This window comes from Saimiri boliviensis, chromosome 11, assembly GCF_048565385.1.
Source record: "Saimiri boliviensis isolate mSaiBol1 chromosome 11, mSaiBol1.pri, whole genome shotgun sequence".
Taxonomy (NCBI): Eukaryota; Metazoa; Chordata; class Mammalia; order Primates; family Cebidae; genus Saimiri; species Saimiri boliviensis.
The window spans coordinates 55,544,142-55,565,244 of NC_133459.1; the positions used below are offsets into that span (position 1 = coordinate 55,544,142).

A 21,103-nucleotide genomic window follows, 5' to 3' on the forward strand; every position below is an offset into this window, starting at 1 on the left:
TCTATGGATTAAAATGGTGAATAGAGACAGGAGAATCAGCGAGGTTTCCTAGAAAGTCTTGGAGTCAAAAAGTCTGCTCTGAGTCAACAGCCAGGTCAGGGACACTCACAGAACCTCACTGTCCTTATCTGCAAAATGAAGATGACATAATTCCTTCCTTGTCATACATCTGTCTGGTCTACAGACCTAGTAATATCATGATATTTAGCAATATCTAAGTATCTAAAAATATGAACAGCTTTCACTATTGATTTATTCCCTGCAATAAGCCAATGATAAAACAAAACTTACTCACATAAGGACTGGGATCAGGAGTTCTTTGAAATTCAAGACAGGGTGTAAATTGCTGCAAAGGGTCTCTTTAATTGGGATCAAAACATTTTTGACAGCTTTTGGATTTTAGCTATTGTCACGTTCTGCAAATGTTTCTTTTCTTTTAAAAAAAAAGTGCAGTCAAGCTGGAGCAAAAATGCCATAGATGAGATAAACAACAAAGACTGTCATTCCAAATGATAAAGATCCAGTTTTCCATTTCTTTGATACGGAAAAAAGACTTCATTTAGAACCCATGCCGCACAATTTAGTCAGTCCCCTGCTGGGCAATGACCAAGGTTTAATAAACTGTTCCTGCTCATAATCTCCCATGGAGATTTTTCAAATAAAAAGCATCAACAGATATGACTTTAAGAGAGAAACAGAATCTTAAAATTAGTCTCCGGACTCAACTTAGATGTGACTTTGTTAAGTACTTTATCATCTTGACTTTCTTCAACAATATCTCATCAGATGGTTGTTGCTTGAATACCTCCAGAGGTGGTGAACTCTCTCACACAGAAGGCAGTCCATTGAACTGCGGACTGATAGAAAAGCTTTCTTACTGATAAACAGAAATGACCTCCTAGAAACTTCTATCAGTTAGTCCTGGTTCTGTTCCTTGAGGTCACACAAAACAAGTCAACTCTTCTTCCTACTTGACAACTCTTTGGAGGTATGAAGACTGTTAAGGCTGGGCATGGTGGCTCATGCCTGTAATCCCAGCACTTTGGGAGGCTGAAGTAGGTGGATCACCTGAGGTCAGGAGTTTGAGACCAGCCTGGCAACATGGTGAAACTCCATCTCTGTTAAAATAAGAAAAACATTAGCTGGGCATGCTAGCGCATGCCTGTAATTCCAGCTATTCAGGAGGCTGAAGCAGGAGAATTGCTGGAACCTGGGAGGTGGAGGTTGCAGTGAGCCAACATTGTGCTACTGCTCTCCAGCCTGGGTGACACAGTGAGACTCCATCTCAGAAAAACAAAAACCAAAACAAAAAAATAAAGACTATAAATATTGAGTACCCTGACCCTTATCATCTTTACTTCATATTTCAACATATTCATTCCTTTTAACCCTTTTCTAGGACATTCATTGAGGCATATTAACAAGCTAAGATTTCCAGATGCTACAGAAGTCCAATTTTAATTTAACAAAGCTGGGGTGGACTAAGTGAGACAGAAAATATTCAACTCTACTTCCTTCTGGATTCTCCACTAGGGATCTAATATTTCCTCTACAAATCTAAACAGCTTTGGGTGGAAATTATTTTACGGTTTTTCTCTTTGTGTCCAGCTAAAGAATAAAAAAATAGTGCTACAGGGTTTGGTGGTATCTTTCTTTGGGGACAGTATAGCCACCTTTGAGTATGGATGCAGATAAAAGTAAAGAATATAAACTACTCTAATTAGTTAAAATCAAGGTAATTAAGACTTTAATGATCTGGACACAGCCTATTTGATGGTGGGGTCCATGATAAAACAGCCAAGCCCAAAACATGACCCTTGGACAAGATAAAACACCAGATACCTTTCGCCTCTGCCCCTGTCCTTTATACCAGGTGTCATGGTAATGGAAGAGACTAGAGATGACATCATATATTGTGGCATATAAATTATTGTGAAAATATCTCTCATTTGGGCTTGATCCACATTACTAAGCTCCCATAAAGGATCCTGGAGGACTAATAATTTTCTCCAAGTCTGTATAAGCCCAGAGTTCTCTACATCCTGTATCCCAAAGATCTTATGAGCCACATCTGTGGTGAGAAGCCTTGGTTCAGCAGTTTCCAGGTCACCAGTTGCCTGGATCCTCCTTATCAGAGTTATGTTTCCATTTGTCTATATCCAATTTAAAATGCAGAGTGCAGAACTGAGCATGGGTCTCCAAACTATGGTCGTTCCAGGAAAGAGAGCCCAGCTGCTCAGGATTTTGAAGCCCTATTTTTATGAAGGCAGATAAAACTTACATTAGGCTTACAATCCTGTTTAATTCAAGCCCTTTTACTACCAATGCTAGTGCCTTCATGTTAAACTCCCTTCTGCCAAGGTGTCCCCAGATAGGCCCACCTTCCTCTATAAAACAGAGGCAAATTACATTGGTTTTTGATTCAGGCTGACTTGAGGTTAAATCCCAGTCCTGCGTCCCACATGCTGGGCTGATTTGGAAATATTTTTAAATTTTCTGTATATGATGATGTTTTGACATCTTAAGAAATCTTACTGGCTAGGGAGAGACTGCTTCTCAATTTTTAAACATAGCAAAAGGATCCTGTCTTTGATATGCAAACTAACCAACCAGAGCCATCCCTCCTCTACCTGGCTCATAACACCCCAGAAAGCAATATTCCTCATCTTCATCATCTCAAGGTAGAGGGGGATCACCCTTACAGCTTAAAGCCAGACAAAATGATTCAAACTAGCCAATGGCTCACCCTCACCTGCCTTACCTTTCCAGCGGGAATCCCAATACCAAAAACCAAGGAGTGGCCTTAGGTGTCCCCTTTCTGCTCCTTGTCTTTTGCTTCCTGACCACCCTGGTGTCTTTCCCGTGTGGCCCTGTGTGGTGTGCTGTGCTCCAGTCTCTGGGACCCTGTGAGTATAACAAACTGGTTGTTTTTTTTTTTTTTTTTGAGACAGAGTTTCGCTCTTGTTGCCCAGGCTGGAGTGCAATGGCGCGATCTCGGCTCACCGCAACCTCCGCCTCCTGGGTTCAGGCAATTCTCCTGCCTCAGCCTCCTGAGTAGCTGGGATTATAGGCACGCGCCACCACGCCCAGCTAATTTTTTGTATTTTTAATAGAGACGGGGTTTCACCATGTTGACCAGGATGGTCTCGATCTCTTGACCTCGTGATCCACCCGCCTCGGCCTCCCAAAGTGCTGGGATTACAAGCTTGAGCCACCGCGCCCGGCCAACAAACTGGTTTTTTATTCCAGAGGCTCTCCTGTGTCTCCTCTGTGGCTGCACCTGACTGACTAAAGAAAATGTACATATACACCATGGAATACTACGCAGTCATAAAAAGGAATGAGATCACATCTTCTGTGGGAATGTAGATGGAGTTGGAGGCCACTATCCCTAGCAAACTAACAGACAGAAAGCCAAATACCACATGTTCTCACTTATAAATGGGAGCTAAATGATGAAAACTCATGGACACACAGGCAGGAACAATAGACACTGGAGCCTACTTGAGAGTGGAGAATTGAAGGAGGGAGAGAAAGAGAAAAAATAAGTATCAGGTACTAGGCTTAGTACCTAGGTGACGAAATAATCTGTACAACAAACCCTGTGACATGAGTTTACCTATATAATAAACCTGCACACGTATCCCTGGACCTAAGTTAAAAAAAGAAAAAGAATACAAAACGTGGATGAACTTAGAAAAGATTTATCTTGAGAGATAACAGGCATCATTGTTAAACACAAGGATTCAGAACCCAGACTGCCTAGGTTCTGATCCTGCCTCTGTCACCCCCTACTGCCAAAAAGTTCTGTAAACTTTTCTGTCCTCGCTGTCTTCAACTATAAAATGAGGATAATAGTACCATCTACCAGCTGGGCATGGTGGCTCATGCCTATAATCCCAGCACTTTAAGAGGCTGAGGTGGGTGGATCATGAGGTAAGGAGATTGAGATCATCCTGGCTAACACAGTAAAACACTGTCTCTACTAAAAAAAAAAAAAATACAAAAAAATTAGCTGAGTATGGTGATGCACACCTGTAGTCCCAGCTACTCAGGAGGCTGAGGAGGGAGAATCACTTGAACCCGGGAGGTGGAGGTTACGGTGAGCCAAGTTTGCACCACTGTACTCCAGCCTGGGCAACAGAGCAAAACTATGTCTCAATAAATAAATATAAATAAATAAATAAATAAATAAAGTACCATATACCTCCTAGAGTTGTTGTAAGGATTAAAGAACCTGGTATTTTAAGGGCTTACGACAATGCCTGGCATATAATATGTACTTGATGAGGTAACTATTATTATTATCACCTCATAGAAATGTTGCAAGAATGAAACGGTGTGTAAACTGACTAACACACATCTAGTATATAGGGGGCACTCAGTAATGGGAGTTACATCTAGCTATTTTTTATTGCGGTAAAATATATAACATGCAATTTACCATTTTAACCATTTTTCAGGTGAGATTCAGTGGCATTAAACACATTCACATTTTTGTGCAACCATCATCCCTATCCATCTCCAAAAGATTCCATCTTCCCAAACTGAAACCTCAAGCCTACTAAATAATAACACTTCATTTTTCCTTTTCCCTCGCCTCTGGCAATCACCATTCTCCTTTCTGTCTTTATGACTGTGACTATGCTAAGTAATTCATATAAGTGGTATCATAAAATATTTCTCTTTCTGTGCCTGGCTTAATTCACTCAGCCTAACGTCTTCAAGGTTCATACACATTGTAGCACATATCAGAATTTTCTTCCATTCTAGAGCTCCATAGAATTTCACTGTATATATATATATATATATATATATATATAACATTTTGTTTATATATTTATCCATCTACAGGCATGGGTTGCTTCTACCTTTTGGCTGCTGAAAGTAATGCTGTTATGATCAGCATATATCATATGCTGTTATGATAATAGAATATCCATTCTATTACTAGTTATTTATGAATATTTTTTCTATAACTTTCTTTCAAGAAAATCCATTTTTACATTTAAACTATCATTTTCTACCCTTATGCTACCTTCATACTTGTTGTGAAAATAATAATGCAAAATGACCAAGGTTACGTAACTTGGCTAGTTAAGTATTGTTTATAAAGTGCTTGATAAATTATCTTCATGAAATTCTTGTAAGTGGGCATATGTGGAGGTGTAAAACACTGAATACATATAAGGAAAAAGACATCTATTTGACTCTTATTCTCTTGGAAAACTGATTATAGAAGGTTTTTCTATTTTCCCCTTACCATCGATGACAGGACTGACAGTGTCAGGAGGGCCCTGGGGATGAATCTGGAAGTTAATTGCAGCTGTAAGGTTGATGAAAATACAAACCACTTATTTGGTGGGTTCAACAAACATATCAGCCCTTAAATTTCCTGATAGAGCAGTGACAGATTTTTTTTTTTTTAAGATTGAGAACTCCATTTACTTTTTTGATTACAGCAATTGCAAGGTGCTCCACGTTACACTCAAGAGAGTCTGGATGCTTTGACCGAGTCAAAAGATGTACATGTATCTCCCCCTAGGACGTATGTCATTAAAATTGCCAACATACAAAGAAATTTAACTTAAACTGTCACATTACCCATTGATCTTCAAAGCTCATCAATCTTCTATCAGATTACCAAGATAGTGTGACACTTTTATCACAATTACACTATAAGAAATACAGTACAGTCATACTGTGGCCAAGTCAGTAAAGAGACTTGCTTTGATGGATGATCACAGTTGATCAAGTTTGTCAGCTGCTTTATGTGTTTTTATGCTTGTTTTATATTCCTGCCCAGAGAGTAGAGGCTTTTAAGGGCACATCTGTCAATGGATTCAATTTCACAATGCCATGTGATTGTTTTACTTACCCCTGTCTTCTCATCAAAGATTTTGATTCCTCCAAAGGAGATGGTTAAAAAGATTTTCTGTTTGTGTTCTCCTTTGGAACGAGCGCCAGCAACAACACCCTGTTGAAAGGAAGAACATGGCTTTTACTTTAGTGTTTTCATTTGAAAATTCTCTCTGGTCCCAAAGGCACGTCAGATATCATCAACCCATGCCACCAATCATGCACACTGCTTTTCCTCTACACTTCCACGTTTCTCTACTCAATGCACTTACATCTACTTGGTGTTTTAAGGTAATGCTTATCCTAGCGGTTCTAACACATTGCATAGAGAGATATTTGAATGTTCACTCCCTTAACTAATCATCATTTATAGATTTCCTAATGGTGTCTAGATGCTCAGCTCAGAATTGGGGGTCGCAAGACAGAACAATACGGTCTTCAAGTTAATGTCTTTTCTGGGTTTTATATTAGATATGGTTTTAATCTTTTAAATAAAGGTGAGCCACTAAGTATATTCCTACATATAATTTTATTTTTTATAATTCTGGAAAAAGTTTTCATATGAATCAATTTTAGATAATAGAAAGAAAATAAAAACAAATGCTAGACTGTCCATTCTGCTGGAAAAAAGTGTGTTCATCGTAGTTAACTGCCTATTGATTGTCATTTTTATCCAAAGACATTTTGTGTTTGCCACTACCCTTGTTCCTGTCATTCTTGCATTCCATTGATCAAAAAAACTGTTTCCTCACCTTTGCAAATGTTTTATAAGCCAAAGATATGTCTATCAGTCAGTGAGAAGGTAAGCTTCATCAAAGGGTGTGATGGTACTTTGTTCACTGCATTATCTCTAGTGCTTAGGACAATCGCTGGAGGGCAGGAGGTACTCAGCAAATAATTGCTAAATGAATATGTGCTGTCCAGAGTCCCCCAAAGTTGATACGATTCAAGTTAAGAATAAAGACATTTGCTTTTCAAATTAGATTCTGTGGTGGCCAGTGACAGGAAAGCATGAGCTCCATACTAGGGTACAACTCAGGGGATAAAGACCTTTCAAGGGATCTACGCTCTCAGGGGCTGTTAACAACCATGCATTAGGGGCCTTGAAGCTTCTACCCTCTCATTACTGGCAGCCTCTAAAGATGGCAAGATTAAGTGTAACTCTTCAGCAGTATAGTTCTGGGCTTTTAGAAGAAGAAAAATCTAAGATAATATTGATTTCATATTTTCAGGAGATAAAAAGTACTATGCTATTCTCAGCATCAGTGTTAGGAAATGATTGGTGTTAGAGAGCAGTAGGTACGACCAGAGGTATAAGGAAGGCACATTCTTTTGAGGATGCTTGTTTATCCTTACTTTGCATAATGGAAATATTCTGTGGAATCAGAATATCTAAGTTATACTCCTGGTTCTGTGTGATCTTCGACAAATTATTTAACCTCTTAGTTTCACTTCATCAAGTGTAAATGTATTTTTTTGCAGGGTTGAGATAATTAAACGAACATTTTGACAAAGTACTTAGCACAATACCTGGTATACTGAAGAAATGCAATAAAAATTTCTTCTAGAAAATGCATGAATGTCAATTACAGTTTGTGTTCCAGTTTCTGTTTAGACACCTACTAGTATGAAATTCCCTTTTTCATATGTCACCCATTCATTCTCAAGCACGTCTTACACACTCACAGACATGCAGAATGTATAGAGCCACAGAAAACCTTAAAGCGAATAGATCCAAGTTTCTCAACTGACAGATGAGAAACATGATGACCTGAAAGGTGGTAGAGTCCTGAGATGGCACAGGGAATTGGTGAAAGAGCTGAAACCACAACTCAGCTTTCCTAGCATGTGGAGCTGGGACCTGTGGTTATCCTTTACATGTGTCTTCTTTCTGGGGAGCCTAAGTCTCTCTCCCTACAACCCCCGCCCAATCTTCTTCTTTCAGTCCTTCAGAGCTGCTCCATATTGACATAAGACCCCTCCTCCAGTGAATGATCTCTAAAAGGTTAGAGGAAGTCATAACTCAGAAACAAAGCAGGGTTCTCTGTCTCCTCAATCCCGCCCCACATTCAGTGGTTTCTAGATTGCTCAATGTGCTCCTTGTTTTCCCATGAATTCACTATGGGATGCTTTTAAGGAACATGCAGAAATGGCCAAAGTATGTTTTTGGAATCCCAGGGGTAACTCCTAATTTTGGTTTAATGCCACCCTCTCTGACCCTTTTAACCAACAGAGCATACCCTTTATGCCAAATTGCATCTCTTTTGTTTTCCCTGCTTCACTTTCCTCCTGGAAGTTACGACCATCTGACATTTCACAAATTCATTTGTTGATTGTATGCCTTTGCCAAATAGAACAAAAGCTCAATTGTGCATAAAACTTTGTTTTATTTGGTTTGTGCCCGGGGTTGAGAATGGAGCCTAGTGTAAAGCAGGAACTCAAAGAGAAGGAAAGTGACTTTCCCTCACTTGACTTTGAAATCTGAGTTCTTGGATGAATTTGGGGTGAAATAATACGTTACTATCCCTTCGCACCCCAATGCATCCCAACCTTTAATCTCAGATATCCAGGAAAATAACAAGCTCCTTGCTGTGGGCTGAATGTGTCCCCTCAAATGCATGCGTTGAATCTTAATTGTCAGTGTGATAGTACTCGGAGATGATTAAATGCTAAGGATAAAACACTTGTAGAGGAAATTAGGGTTCATATAAAAGGCCTTCAGAGAATGGGTTCATTACCCTTTCTGCTTTTCTGTTGTGAGGATACAGTATGCATCCCCTTTGGAGGATGCAGTAACAGGCACCACCTTGGAAGCAGAGAGACCAGGGCCTTCACTAGACACCCAAACTGCTGGCCCCTTGATCTTGGACTTCCCAGCATCCAGACCTATGAGAAAATGTTTGTTTTTTTTATGAATTACCCTGTCTCAGGCATTTTTTTACAGTAGCGCAAATGGACTAAGACGTGCCCTCCTAAAGGAAAGTACCGGAAGAACTGTCAAAAGGGAGAAGACTGTCTCCTTCTGGTTTTATTCCTTCTTCCTTTAGGCGGGAAGAATACAGGATGGGGCAGGGAGAGGGCTGCATCTAAGCGTCAATGTCTCCATCTCCAAAACAGTCCTAACAGTTCCTAGCTCACAGATTTCCTGGAATATCAAATAGCAATAATTCCTGGAACACAGCAGTGCTGATCGGATACCAAGCCCCCCTTGCATGTTGGTATCAGTCGCTATCACACAATTCCCTGGTAGAATACAGCTGTATGTAAAGAAGCCAACATACATGTTCCAGGAGCATTTCCGCTTGGGGCTGCTGATGGTGACTTTACATGACGAATGAGAAAAAGAAGGACAATCCATAAGGTGCTAGTTTTGGGGAAAGAAAAGTCCCATTTTTATCAAGTGTGTTTTTCTTGTGAGACAGGACTATGGGCCAAGCTCAGAAAAACTGCACACAGTCTAGAGTGGGCCTGCCACAAGACAGTATCCTCAGGGGCTCATCTCCCCACAGGATTATTCATGGCCACTGTGCAGAACTAACAGAGGCCCAGGAGACAGCTCTTATTAGGGAATCAGAAGATGTGGTTGCAGGTCCTGTTACGGACTCTGTGCCTCATATTAGCCACCTGACCCAGTAAATCACCACTGGAAACCTGGAAACCAGAGAGTCAAACATTTTCTTGGGTGCCTATGCTAGAGGTTCTCTTACCTGTCACATAATTTAGTCAGTATCACAATCCTGGGAAGTAAGAATTACCTCCAGCATTTTACAGAGGAGGAAACATAAAGCCAGGGGATCAAATGACCTCCTCGAACCTAAAAGACCTAATAAGTCATAGAACTGAAAGTCACACAATGATCTTTCTGATTCTCAAGGTAGGAATCCTTCTACTACAATACTCGGTTCTCTAAGGGCTCCTTTTGAGAAACAGATTTTTAAAAAAATGACCACACAATAATGCATGCTACAAATAGGTCCAAAAGTTTATGAAAATAGCTAGGTAGAACCAACAGCTTGCAAACTTAGTAGTGAAGAACTCCAAAATGAGAATCATGTTTCTGACCTCATAAGAGTGTTAGAACACTTAAGAAAACTATGCACCTAGGAGGGCACCGGAAATAACAGTTCTCATTCTTTCAAGAGCTAATATTGATATGATTAAGCAATACCACGTGCTAGGCACTGTGTGAAATGATCGACAAGGCATCCCCAAGAGAGTCACAGGCAGGCAGTATCTCAATAGTGGAGGTTACATATAGAGAAAAGGGTAGGCATGCCAGCCAAGATTCACAGGCTGCCCTGTCCAGCCCAGGGGTTGCTGTGAGAATCAGATGTATGATATACATGAAAGGGATCCGAGAATATTCACACAGCAGGGTACATGCACCCAATGTTATGACTGCTCTCCATGGAACATATAAAGCATGTGTGTAATGCAACACGCTTCAGACATGAATTCTCAAAACCTCAGAATGCTATTCCAGAAAGCCCCATGTAATAAACCTAGTCTCCATTCTCCATTCTCCTTCTAGCTAGTTACCAGCTATATGAACCAAGGGGAAAAAAACTCATTCTAAGTTTAATTTTTTCCCAGTTAAAAAAGGGAATACAAATATCTTTTTCTGTCCTGTTTTTGCCCAGAGACTGAGCACTGCAGACTAGAATTGCATTCTCTGGTCTCCTGAGCTTCCTTCTCCATGGCTCCAGTTGTGTTCCATCAATGGAAGGCACAGACAGGAGATCACTGGGTGGAAAGAGAGAGAGAGTTCAGGGCATTGCTCCCCATTCCCTTCTCATCCTTCGTTTATATTTCTGGTAGTAGCTGTATTTTGTGTGGTGAGAAAGGGAGACTTTCTTATCAATTCTGCTTTCCCTGTGTTCCAGTAAATATGTATCTTCCTAGGAGTGGTAATAGCTTCCCACTGCTGCTACATTCTGAGTTCCTCACCACCCCTCATTTGCTACCTTAAATTTGCCTGCCCTTTGCAAGTAACTCCTTCATTAAGGTATCCTCAACTGACCTTTCCAAGGTAGATATTGGTTCTTGCAGGACTCTGACTGACATATTTAGGGTTCTGAACTTAGCTCTCCAGGTGCTGTCTTTGGAGACCGCATCCTTTTCCTTAACTTCAATCACCACCATTTTGCCAATGTCTCTGAAAGCTGACTACTTTAGATGTCAGTGATGTGAGATGTGACTACTGGGTAGTAGCTTACTAATAGGAGCTTAAGATCTAGTTTGGGAGCTACAGTAAGTTAAATGTAAATACAAAACAGAATACAATTAAGGGCAGAACTGTGCCTTGTCCAACATTGGCCCTCTTGGTATCTGGGTTAGAATTCATTTTATCACAGATTAAACGAAGGCTGTGAGACAAATGCCTTAACTTCTCTGAACCTCATATTTCTTCTTCACAAAACAGGGACGCTAATATGTATCTCATAAGATAAAAAGATACAATATATGTGGAAATGCTTTGTGGATTGAAATTAACATATTATGATGTCAAACAGATGATGATGATGATGATGATGATGATGATGATGATGATGATGATGATGCTTTGCTGGTAGATAGGCAATGGATCACTCATACTCATGATATGAATCCCCTCTCAATCCCCTACAATCAGAGAGAAAACTCTCTAATGCAAGAACATGCACTAGCTTTAGAGAGTCTAGCAAAGGAAACAGAATTTTATTCCTCATAAAGCCTAACGTGAGCAAGTGGGCCTTTTTACAAGGGTAAGAGGCATTTTGTACTTCTCCATCTCTTACTTTCCTGGGCAGATGGCCAAATGGAGAATTGATCATTTATGTTTCTGTGTTTCCTAAAGAAAAACCACTGGGAGCTGAAATGTCAACATTCTTCACAGCAACCTGCAAATAATGAAACACAACTGTCTGGGAACCAAGGACCCCTCAAGTTCAGCATATCTGACAGGAGTATGTTATGGTAGGACAATCTCTCAGGGCTTTGGGGACCTCATGGTTATGAGAGGTGACAGATGGAGCACTTCACTGCAGGTAACACACACGCACGTGCACGCACACACACAAACATACACGACTGGTAGCCATTGCTAGGCCTAGTCCAGCTAGCTTGGACCAAGGTTAATCCTGAGTGAGAATGTTCAGGAAGCAGAGGCCAACTCCTGACTCAGATCCATGTAGGCCTCAGTGTTTCCATGAAGGCAGCTGGCTGATGAGGTGCTCTGTGACCAAACCTGGTGAATGGCCATCTCCCAGATGCTGGGAGCATAAGCTTCTTTCTCCTCCTCACTTGTGGCTCTGGGTGACAACCAGATCTTTGCATTTTCTTCATGTCTTTTAATTAAGATTTGTTAGAGCTTATCTCCATTTGCCAGACTTGATATTCATTGAAGAGGGACTTCAGAAATAATCAGGATCTTGGCCCTTATCCCCATCTTTGCTTAGGGTCTCCTTGGGATGGCAGGTGTGGCTCTATCTGATTGGAGACATTGAAGCAGCAGCTGAGCATACAAAGATGGATCTCTTCTGGGGCTCTCTATGCAATCTGCCTACTGATAGACAGACTGTATTCTCATCTGATCTTATGCATGAGTCACGGGTCCTACTGTGAGCAAGGGTAGGGGTTGGAGGAATAGGGGGATCTGCAGTTGCCCAACATCCCCACAAACCAAATAGAATAGCTCATCTCATTCAGGGATGCTCCCTGTGGCTGTGTATCTAAGTCACATCCTCCAGGCCAGCAATTTATCAGTCAGAAAGCTGTAGTTTGGGATTCTTCGTGTCTAGTTCTTATCTATGTACCACTCAGATTTGAACTTGGCAGAAGAAAACTCATCACGGGACTACACTAAAACTGCATAACATTGCTTAATTATTGAAAAAAAATGCACTAACTTCTTCCAAGGTGATTGTGGAATCATGATTTTGATGTCTTTTCTGCCTTTTTCTAGTATACTTTATAGTAGATATGTAACTATTAAAATAAAGTTTATGTATATAACAGCTTAACAAATAAAAAGAAAATATATAAATGGATATCCAGTGTAGAAAATTAAGAGTTTTAAAACTCATGATTCTTAGAGCTGTACTACAGGGAAACACAGCATCTGTTATATATGCTAACCTATTAAAATTTGTATAGCATAAACAAAAATAATAGCTGTGATTTACTAAGCATTTATGAAAGTAAAGGTGATGCAGATTTTATCACATTTTAATACTTTTACACACTTACCAAGCTTTTTCGTTCTTTCTTTTCTCTTACATTTGAAAATATTTCATTGACCAAGTAATATTTTCATGGGCCATTTGAAGACATATATATATATATATAAAATATATACAAGATCATATATATTATTAGACAAAGGGAAAAGCTAATATATATTATTAGACAAAGGAAAAATGTCCCAGGACAGGAAACTGTATAAATTATAATTCCAATTTTATTATATATGTATAATTCATATATTATGTATGTAAAAGCACAAAAAGAGCTTGTAAATTATACAGAAAAATGTTGACATTGATTGTGGGATTATGGATTATTTCAATTTTTTCCTACATTTTTCTGTATTTTCAAAATATTTCATAATGTACATAAGTGAATTCTGTAATCGGAAAAATAGTTATATATGTTTGAAATACATTTGATTATAATTATAGACTTCTTACTAAATCATTTATTTTTTTCAATATTTTATAACCTTTTAAAAAAAGAAACAGAATATATGGACATCAGAATCTTAAATAAGTGTTACTTTAGTATAGTTTTAAGGCTGTTTAATAAAATAATTTATTTTGTATATTTTTAAAAATTCTAATTTATTTCTTAGATTCCTCAGAGTAAAGGCTCCTTTATAGTATTTAAAATCAGAAACCTCTTCATAATATCTGCAAATCCCAAAATATGGTTATATATTACTTTAAAACTATTATTTTAAAGTGTTTGTGGTACATTAGCAGAAATTACAAGAATGAATGGCATCAACTTTTGTGTTACCATCTCTTACCATATTGCAAAACATATAAAATTTATTCAAAAATAACAAGGTGGTAAAGTTCATAAAATGTGAGGGACGAAACATTTTGATAATTTTGTATTTTTATTTTTGCAGGAGTTTCAAAATGAAAATAAAATGGAATAAAATGTGATACACTCAAAAATTGTAAAACTGGGTCTACCAAAATGTCTCCACATGGTAGGTGCTCAATAAACATTTGCTGACTGATTGAAATCTCTTCCCAATGAATAAATATAGTGATTCAACAGTGAGCCAAGTAATTTACCAATAAATGAATAAAGTTATTTATGATCATGATGGTAATGATTTCTTTTCCCCATTCACATTAAACACAAGGTACTTAAAAGACAATGTTTGCATCGCACCTTGAGCTTCATCATGGAATCTTGACATAACTTGTCTCCCCGAGCTGCGGAAACTTCATCAATCCCGATCAATTTGGCTTTGTACCGGACCCCTTCACCTTTAAACCTCTTTATCAAAGTGGCTTCGCTGCGATCCTGACCTAGAAAGAGAAAAAGCAGATTCAAATATGTCGTTGTGACAACCCCAGTAGCTTTGAGTATCCACAATTCCAAGATCCACCATCTGGTTTCATCTATATTTTCGGAAAGTCAAATCACTGGATCCAGGAGAAAAGAACAGTAGTATTCCCAGATGCAAATTCTGGCTCCATCCATTTAAGTCCTGAGACAAATTACTTCTCCTTTCTGAGACTCAGTTTTCTCAGGTAGGGAAAAATAAGTTAAAAATAACCACCCCAACAGGGCATTATGATAAATAAATCAGATAATATGTGTGAAGCATCTAATTCAGGGTTTGATAAACAAGAGATATTCCACATATGATAATAATCACCCACTAAGAGTTCATGTCTGAAATAGTTGTTAGAATAATATTAGCACCGAATCTCTGGTATTGCCAACATTCAATAACAGCTTGGCCAGGGTCCAAGACCCTCTTCCCACCCAATTCCAGGAGCTGTTTTACAGTGAAACTCCAGAGTAATGACCTGAGGACAATTATCAAAAAATGGTTTTATGACATCTCTTCTGATAACTCATGTGTACAGGGAAATAGGCTTCCACGCTCCTTGCTATTATATGTCCACACCTTCCAACAGGCTCTCTCAATAATTATTAAGATAATGTTTTGCTAAGACACATCATCCAGGAGTTCAAGCATATCTATATGAAGTGAGGACAATAAAGTTAACCCTGAACCAAGCAAGTGCTTCATGACAGATGTTCTATAAACGTTATCCCCACTCTTCACAACAAGCAAACCATTTCCATTCTCTAGATGATGAAGTCGAAGGTCAGAGAGTTTAGGTGGCTTGTCCAAGTAAACATAGTCACAAATAAGATGAATACATAGGAATTCAAACACATCATTAAGCTCATCATGCTTTGACTAGTCATAGGTCTAGACATTGTACAGGTGATTCTTAAAACCCGGAGTGTCCTAGCTGTCTGATATTCATCTCCTAGAACATCAACTTCAACTCTTGATTCCTCCTCCATCATGCTTACCTCCTCTGCCAGAAACACAGAGCTGAGGACATTAGAGATAATTTGGCCCATTCTCCTCTATGTATAGACGTGCAAACTAAGTCCTTTCTATACTGTGGGATTGAGAATTATCAAAAGACATGCTTAAAATAGAAAAAAAGCAACAGCAGTCACTAACCATCATATAGTACTTTTCTACTGCCAAAACACAACTTTCATTTAATTCATTTATTCATTCATCCCTTACTGAGCATCTCTTCTGTACCACTGCTATTATTCACTGCAACAGATGAATGGGACAACATCTGTACCCTCAGTAGCTTCAGTTTTTGATGGCTGCAAATATGAATGTATTTGTATTATGCTTGGTGTATAAGAAGGTTCAAGCTTTAGAATCAGACATCCTCATTTCAAATCATGACTCCCTCTCATAAATCAACTAAACTAAGCCTCAGTTTTTTAATATGTTGAATGACAATAAAGTATCTACCTTACAGCATTAGTAGGGACAGTAGCTTCAATGAGATAGTACGTGTGAAGCAAATATTTACATGGTACGTTTTCTGCAGATGGTAGTTTTTTTTTTTTTTGTTTGTTTGTTTTTTTTGTTTTGAGACAGTGTCTCATTTCTTCACCCAGGAGTACAGTGGCGCCATCACAGCTTACTGCAGCCACGACCTCTCAGGCTCAGGCGAGTCTCCCACTTCAGCCTTCCAAGTAGCTGGGACAACAGGTATGCACTGTCATATCTGGCTATTTTTTGATTTTTTTTTTTTTTTTTTTTTTTTGTAGAGAGAGGGTTTTGCCATGTTGCCCAGTCTCGGACTCCTAGACTCAAGCAATCTACCACCTTGGCCTCCCAATGTGCTGGGATTACAGGTATGAATATCACCACTATTATAAGCCCAGGCAGAGAGGTGGAATGTCTGCCCAGCCAGGCCTGGACCTGTGGTCCTGACTGCCAGTTTTGTTTTGTTTTTTCCATGACACCCCTGCTGACTCCTCGTATATTAAAGCCTTTGAGTAATATCCCAAAAAGTAAATATAACACATGGATAATTAGTCAGAAACTATAGTCAGTATAATAATTAAGCCTCAGTGTTCTGTGAGAGCAGATGTGAGAGGCTGAAGCTAAGAAGAAAGGGAACATTTGACATAATACACCTTGTATCATAAACAGCTCTCCTCTTCAACACATGACACCATTTCAGTCCATAATAACATCTCTTTCACCACTGAGGTTTCCCCAAACTTTAATTATAATAACAATACCAGGTAGCATTCATCACTAAGCATGTTATATGCATCAACTTGTTTAGCCCAGAAAATAATTGCCGAGGTAGGTATTCAGGTTTTATAGATGGGGCTCTAAATTGAAAGTATTAGAGGTCGTGTAACTTGTCTAAACTTACTGAGTAGGACCTAAACCTAGATTTGTCTAACGTTAAAATCCATGCTTGTGGTTTGCTTGTGTTCTGTGTTTTCAAGCCTATTCGCCTAACCACCAGGATTAATTGCTTCTCTTCTACGCAACTTTCTTATAAAGCCCCATCTTTATCTCGTACCAAAACTCACCTGGCCCAAATCTGATGGCACTCAATACATTGGCAGGATTAAAACTCTATTGGAGGATGGAGAGACAGGTTGAAAATGGAACAGATTCCAGTCATCAGTCATCTCTAAGAAAATGTCGAGAAGTCAGATACAAAGACAGCCTTAAGAAACATTTGTCAGGGCACAGAACTCTGCCGAGAAATAAGATTCATAAGAAAAGGCAGAGCCATAGCAGGTGAACAAGGGCAGAGATTAATAAGAAAATATTAGGCCATTTAGAGGAAAGTAGGGAGCCCAATTTAGATTAGGACATAGGGCCAAGCTAATTTGTATGAAGGGCACTTATGCAGTAGATAATCCAGTTTCTCATTAAATGCTTCACCATTAAAAGGGTAATTTTTCATGAGCACATCTTGAGCAAGGTCTCAGTTATATTAGTTAAGAAATAAATAACAGATATCAGAGCCATAAGGCTTTAATTCTATCTGAGGCACGTACAATATAAAGGTGTTAGGAATAGGATCAGTCTTCATGCATGTTAGGTCACCATGAATCTCAGCCTATGTTGCTGAAAACACCACTGATCCTCTGTTTCAAGAGTGAGAAGAGAAAGACCATGTATTCGAGGAAAATCATCCATATGGTTATTATTATTGAGTATTTAGTATAGTTACTGTGCCAAGAGTTTTACCTGCAATTTCTCATTTAATCTTCACATTTGTTCTTGAGTTAGGCTCTTTAATGAGTCCTATTAAACAGAAGACAAAATAAACCCCCAAAGTCCACAGGATAACTTGAATTTTTAAATAACAGCTATATTGAGATATAATTCACAAACTGTACAATTTGCCATTTTAAAGTATACAATCCAGTGGTTTTAGAATAGTCATAGAATTGTATAACCATCACTATTGTCTAATTTTAGAACATTTTTGTCATCCCAAAAAGAAGCTCTGTACCCATTAGCTGTCACTGCCCATCTTCCCATTCCCTCTGATGGTAACCAACCACTAATCTCTTCCCATCTTTACAGATTTGCCTATTCTAGACATTTTATATAATTGTTACCTTATAATGTACAATTTTTTTTTGCTTTGGCTTCTTAGCAGCATGTTCTCAAGGTTCATCCATGTTACAGCATGTATCAGTTATGCATTTTTTGCTGAATATGATTCTATTTTGTGGTTATACCACATTAGTTGATAGACCTTTGGGTTATTTCTATTCTTTGGCTATTACAAATAACGCTGCTGTGAACGCTCGTGTACAAGTTTTTGTGTCGCTGAATGTGTTCAATTCTGTTAAAATTTTTCCTAACAAAGGAATTGTTGGGTCATATGGTAACTCAAACGTTTTGGAGAACCGTCAAATTGTTTTTCTAAAGTGTCTGCACCATTTTACACCCCTCCTAGCCAAATACAAGGTTCCAGTTTCTTTACCAGATGTTCTTCCCAACGTCTGTTATTGTCTGTCTCTTTTACTTTAGGTATCCTAGTAGGTATTAAGTGATGTTTCATTGCAGCTTTGATTTGCATTTCCCTAAAGAGTAATGATGTTGAGCATCTTTTCATGTGCTTATTGTTCATTTGCATATCTTCTTTGGAGAAATAGCTATTCAAATCCCAGAACCTCAGTTTGAACCCAGGTCTTGTGTAAAATGTCATGGTCTTAGCCATTAGGCTATGCGGCTTTCTGTGACCTATTCTGTGTTCTGTTACAGAATTTAGCCTCTTTTGTTTGTCACAGCTACTTGAGTAGATGTCTTACAGATAAACTGGCAGACGCCTTACTCCTAAGACACATAGTTCACAAGTACACATGCCCTTCTCATGTCTTACATCATTTAATTTTCCAAGGTTACTGAAAACCAGCACTGTTACTATTTTACAGATGAAGAAAACTGGAGCCAGAGAGGTAACTAAAGTTACTTCAGGTAGAGCTTGGAATAGAAACTCATCCTGTCCTACTCCAAGACTTGAGTTCTCCCACTGGGAGGTAATAGGCCTTAATGGTCTAGAACATGAGCTCTGGATTCAGAAGACCTGAGTTCAAGTCCCAGCTCTCCCATCTACCCCCTTAGTTGTATAATCGTGGGTAAGTTCCTTTACACGTCTGTCACAGTGTCCATATCAGTTAAGTATAGATACTGATGGGCGCTCCCGGTAGAGACACTGTGAAGGTTAAAGAAATGACAAATAGCATGCAAGACGATGAGAGGCTGGCAAACAGTAAGAGCTTAGTCAACATTGGTCATTGTTATTTGGGTGATCATACTTTCAGTTTGTCTATGACCGTCACAGAACCTTTTATGCGGACACCGCTGTTACTAGCATCCCTCACTACTCTCAAAAGTATTCCAGTCTGGTTAACAGACTATGTGGTTACCCTAAGCATATGACCAGCATTTGTATACTGTCCTGCCTCAGTGTTATTCACGCTAGCTTCCAGTGGTATATGGGTGAGCAAAAAGTATCCTCTCTCCTGCCCAGAGAAAGCCACATTTCAAAAGGTGTCATATACAAATTCTCTACACCTTAGCACTATATGATACTCACAGCTATGGTCCTATTTTTTTAAGCGATGTGTTTTCCTAAGAGGTGAAGAAACTGTGTATTTGGTAGAGAGATGATGAGGAAGAGCTACAGAGGAAAGATGGCATTTGAGTAAGGCCTTGTACAAAAGCAGGGGTTGAAGAGGTAGGGAAGAGGGTGAAAAGCTTTCCAGATAAACAAAAAGTATGGGGACATTTGGACAACGAGTAGTTGGCTTAGACTGTTTAGCAATCCTAATTACCTTTTGGAAATAACCTTGGGAATTAAAAAAAAAATACCACCCCACAGCCCAGAGTGGTATAGTGCACCTGCAATCCTAGCACTTTGGGAAGCCAAGGAGGGAGGACTGCTTGAGCCCAGCAGTTTGAAGCCAGGCTGGGCAACATGAGGAAATATTGTCTCAAAAAAACAAAAACAAAAACAAAAATCCCCACCACCTCACAGATTTTGATTAGATGGGTGTGGGGTGAGCCAGGGCCAATTGTTACACTTGCAAACCACAGTACTAGAGGGCATGGCTAGAGCAACGCACTCAAAGGGCAGCCAGATCATGAAGGATCTTGGAAGCCAGGCTAAGGCCTTCGAACATTGTTCTTTGGGCCACAGGAGCTATTAATGACCCAGGTTTGTTGTGAGGATTAGATTAAAAAGAACATTATAGCAACATGTGGAGAAGTATAAGGCTGTAATTAAGTGATTCACTCCTGTATTTGATATCTATTGAGTGTCTACTATATTTGTATTCTAAGGTCCTCCAGATGCTGCTGTGAACAAAACATATAAATATTCTTATACTCAGGGAACTTACATTCTAGTGGAAAGTCAATGGAGTTTTGCTATAATTTTCTAATTTTAGTGTAATGAAGAATCCCCTGTAAAAACCACCACAGCAACAAGAGATTCCTAAATCCCTTCCAGTGAGATTCTGCATCAGTTGGCGGGACCAAGCAGATGGAGCTGATTTACATAACAGGCAATCCTCAAAGATCATTAGAAAACAGCAACTTGCTTATGTAGAGAGTCCCTTGTAAGATGATATTGCTCAGACTGGGGTCCTCAGAATAAAAATTTCCAAAGTTTCAGCTTGGGGTTTTTAAATAGATAATAATCTTTTAAATATTTTGCCAGTTGTAAAGAAAAAAAACTATTAATGGTATATTTCAAAGATACTTTCAGAGACTTCAACACCAGTTTCTTAAAAGCCTGAAAATTTCTTTTCTAATATTTTATTATTATTATTATTATTAGACACAAAGTCTCACTCTGTCACCCAGGCTGGAGTGCAGTAGTGTGGTCTCGGCTCACTGCAACCTCCACCTCTCAGGTTCAAGTGATTCTCCTGCCTCAGCCTGCCAAGTAGCTGGGATTACAGGTACCTGCCACCATGCTGGCTAATTTTTGCATTTTTGGTAGAGACAGGGTTTCATCGTGTTGGCTTGTCTGGTCTTCAACCCCTGAGCTAAAGTGATCCACCCACCTTGACCTCCCAAAGTGTTGGCATTACAGGCGGAAGCCACCACGTCTGGCCTCTTTTCTAATGTTTAAAAGGGATCTCCTTAAGTGTGAGAAATACTACTTGGTGTCATTTGCGGCTGTCTGGGTGAGTGTGC

At 39.1% G+C, this 21,103-nt stretch overlaps 1 protein-coding gene across 6 annotated transcripts in view; it reads right to left on the bottom strand.

Annotated features, from left to right (window-relative positions):
* DAB1 (DAB adaptor protein 1) overlaps nt 1-21,103 on the bottom strand; it is a 1,282,121-nt gene that overhangs the window by 138,551 nt on the left and 1,122,467 nt on the right. For all 6 annotated transcript variants that reach the window (XM_003921506.4, XM_074380884.1, XM_074380885.1 and 3 more), the window contains 2 exons: nt 14,242-14,381; nt 5,879-5,977 (listed from right to left, as the gene is read on the bottom strand). In XM_003921506.4, the coding sequence (XP_003921555.1) occupies nt 5,879-5,977; nt 14,242-14,381 (239 nt within the window). The remainder of the gene's footprint in view (nt 1-5,878; nt 5,978-14,241; nt 14,382-21,103) is intronic.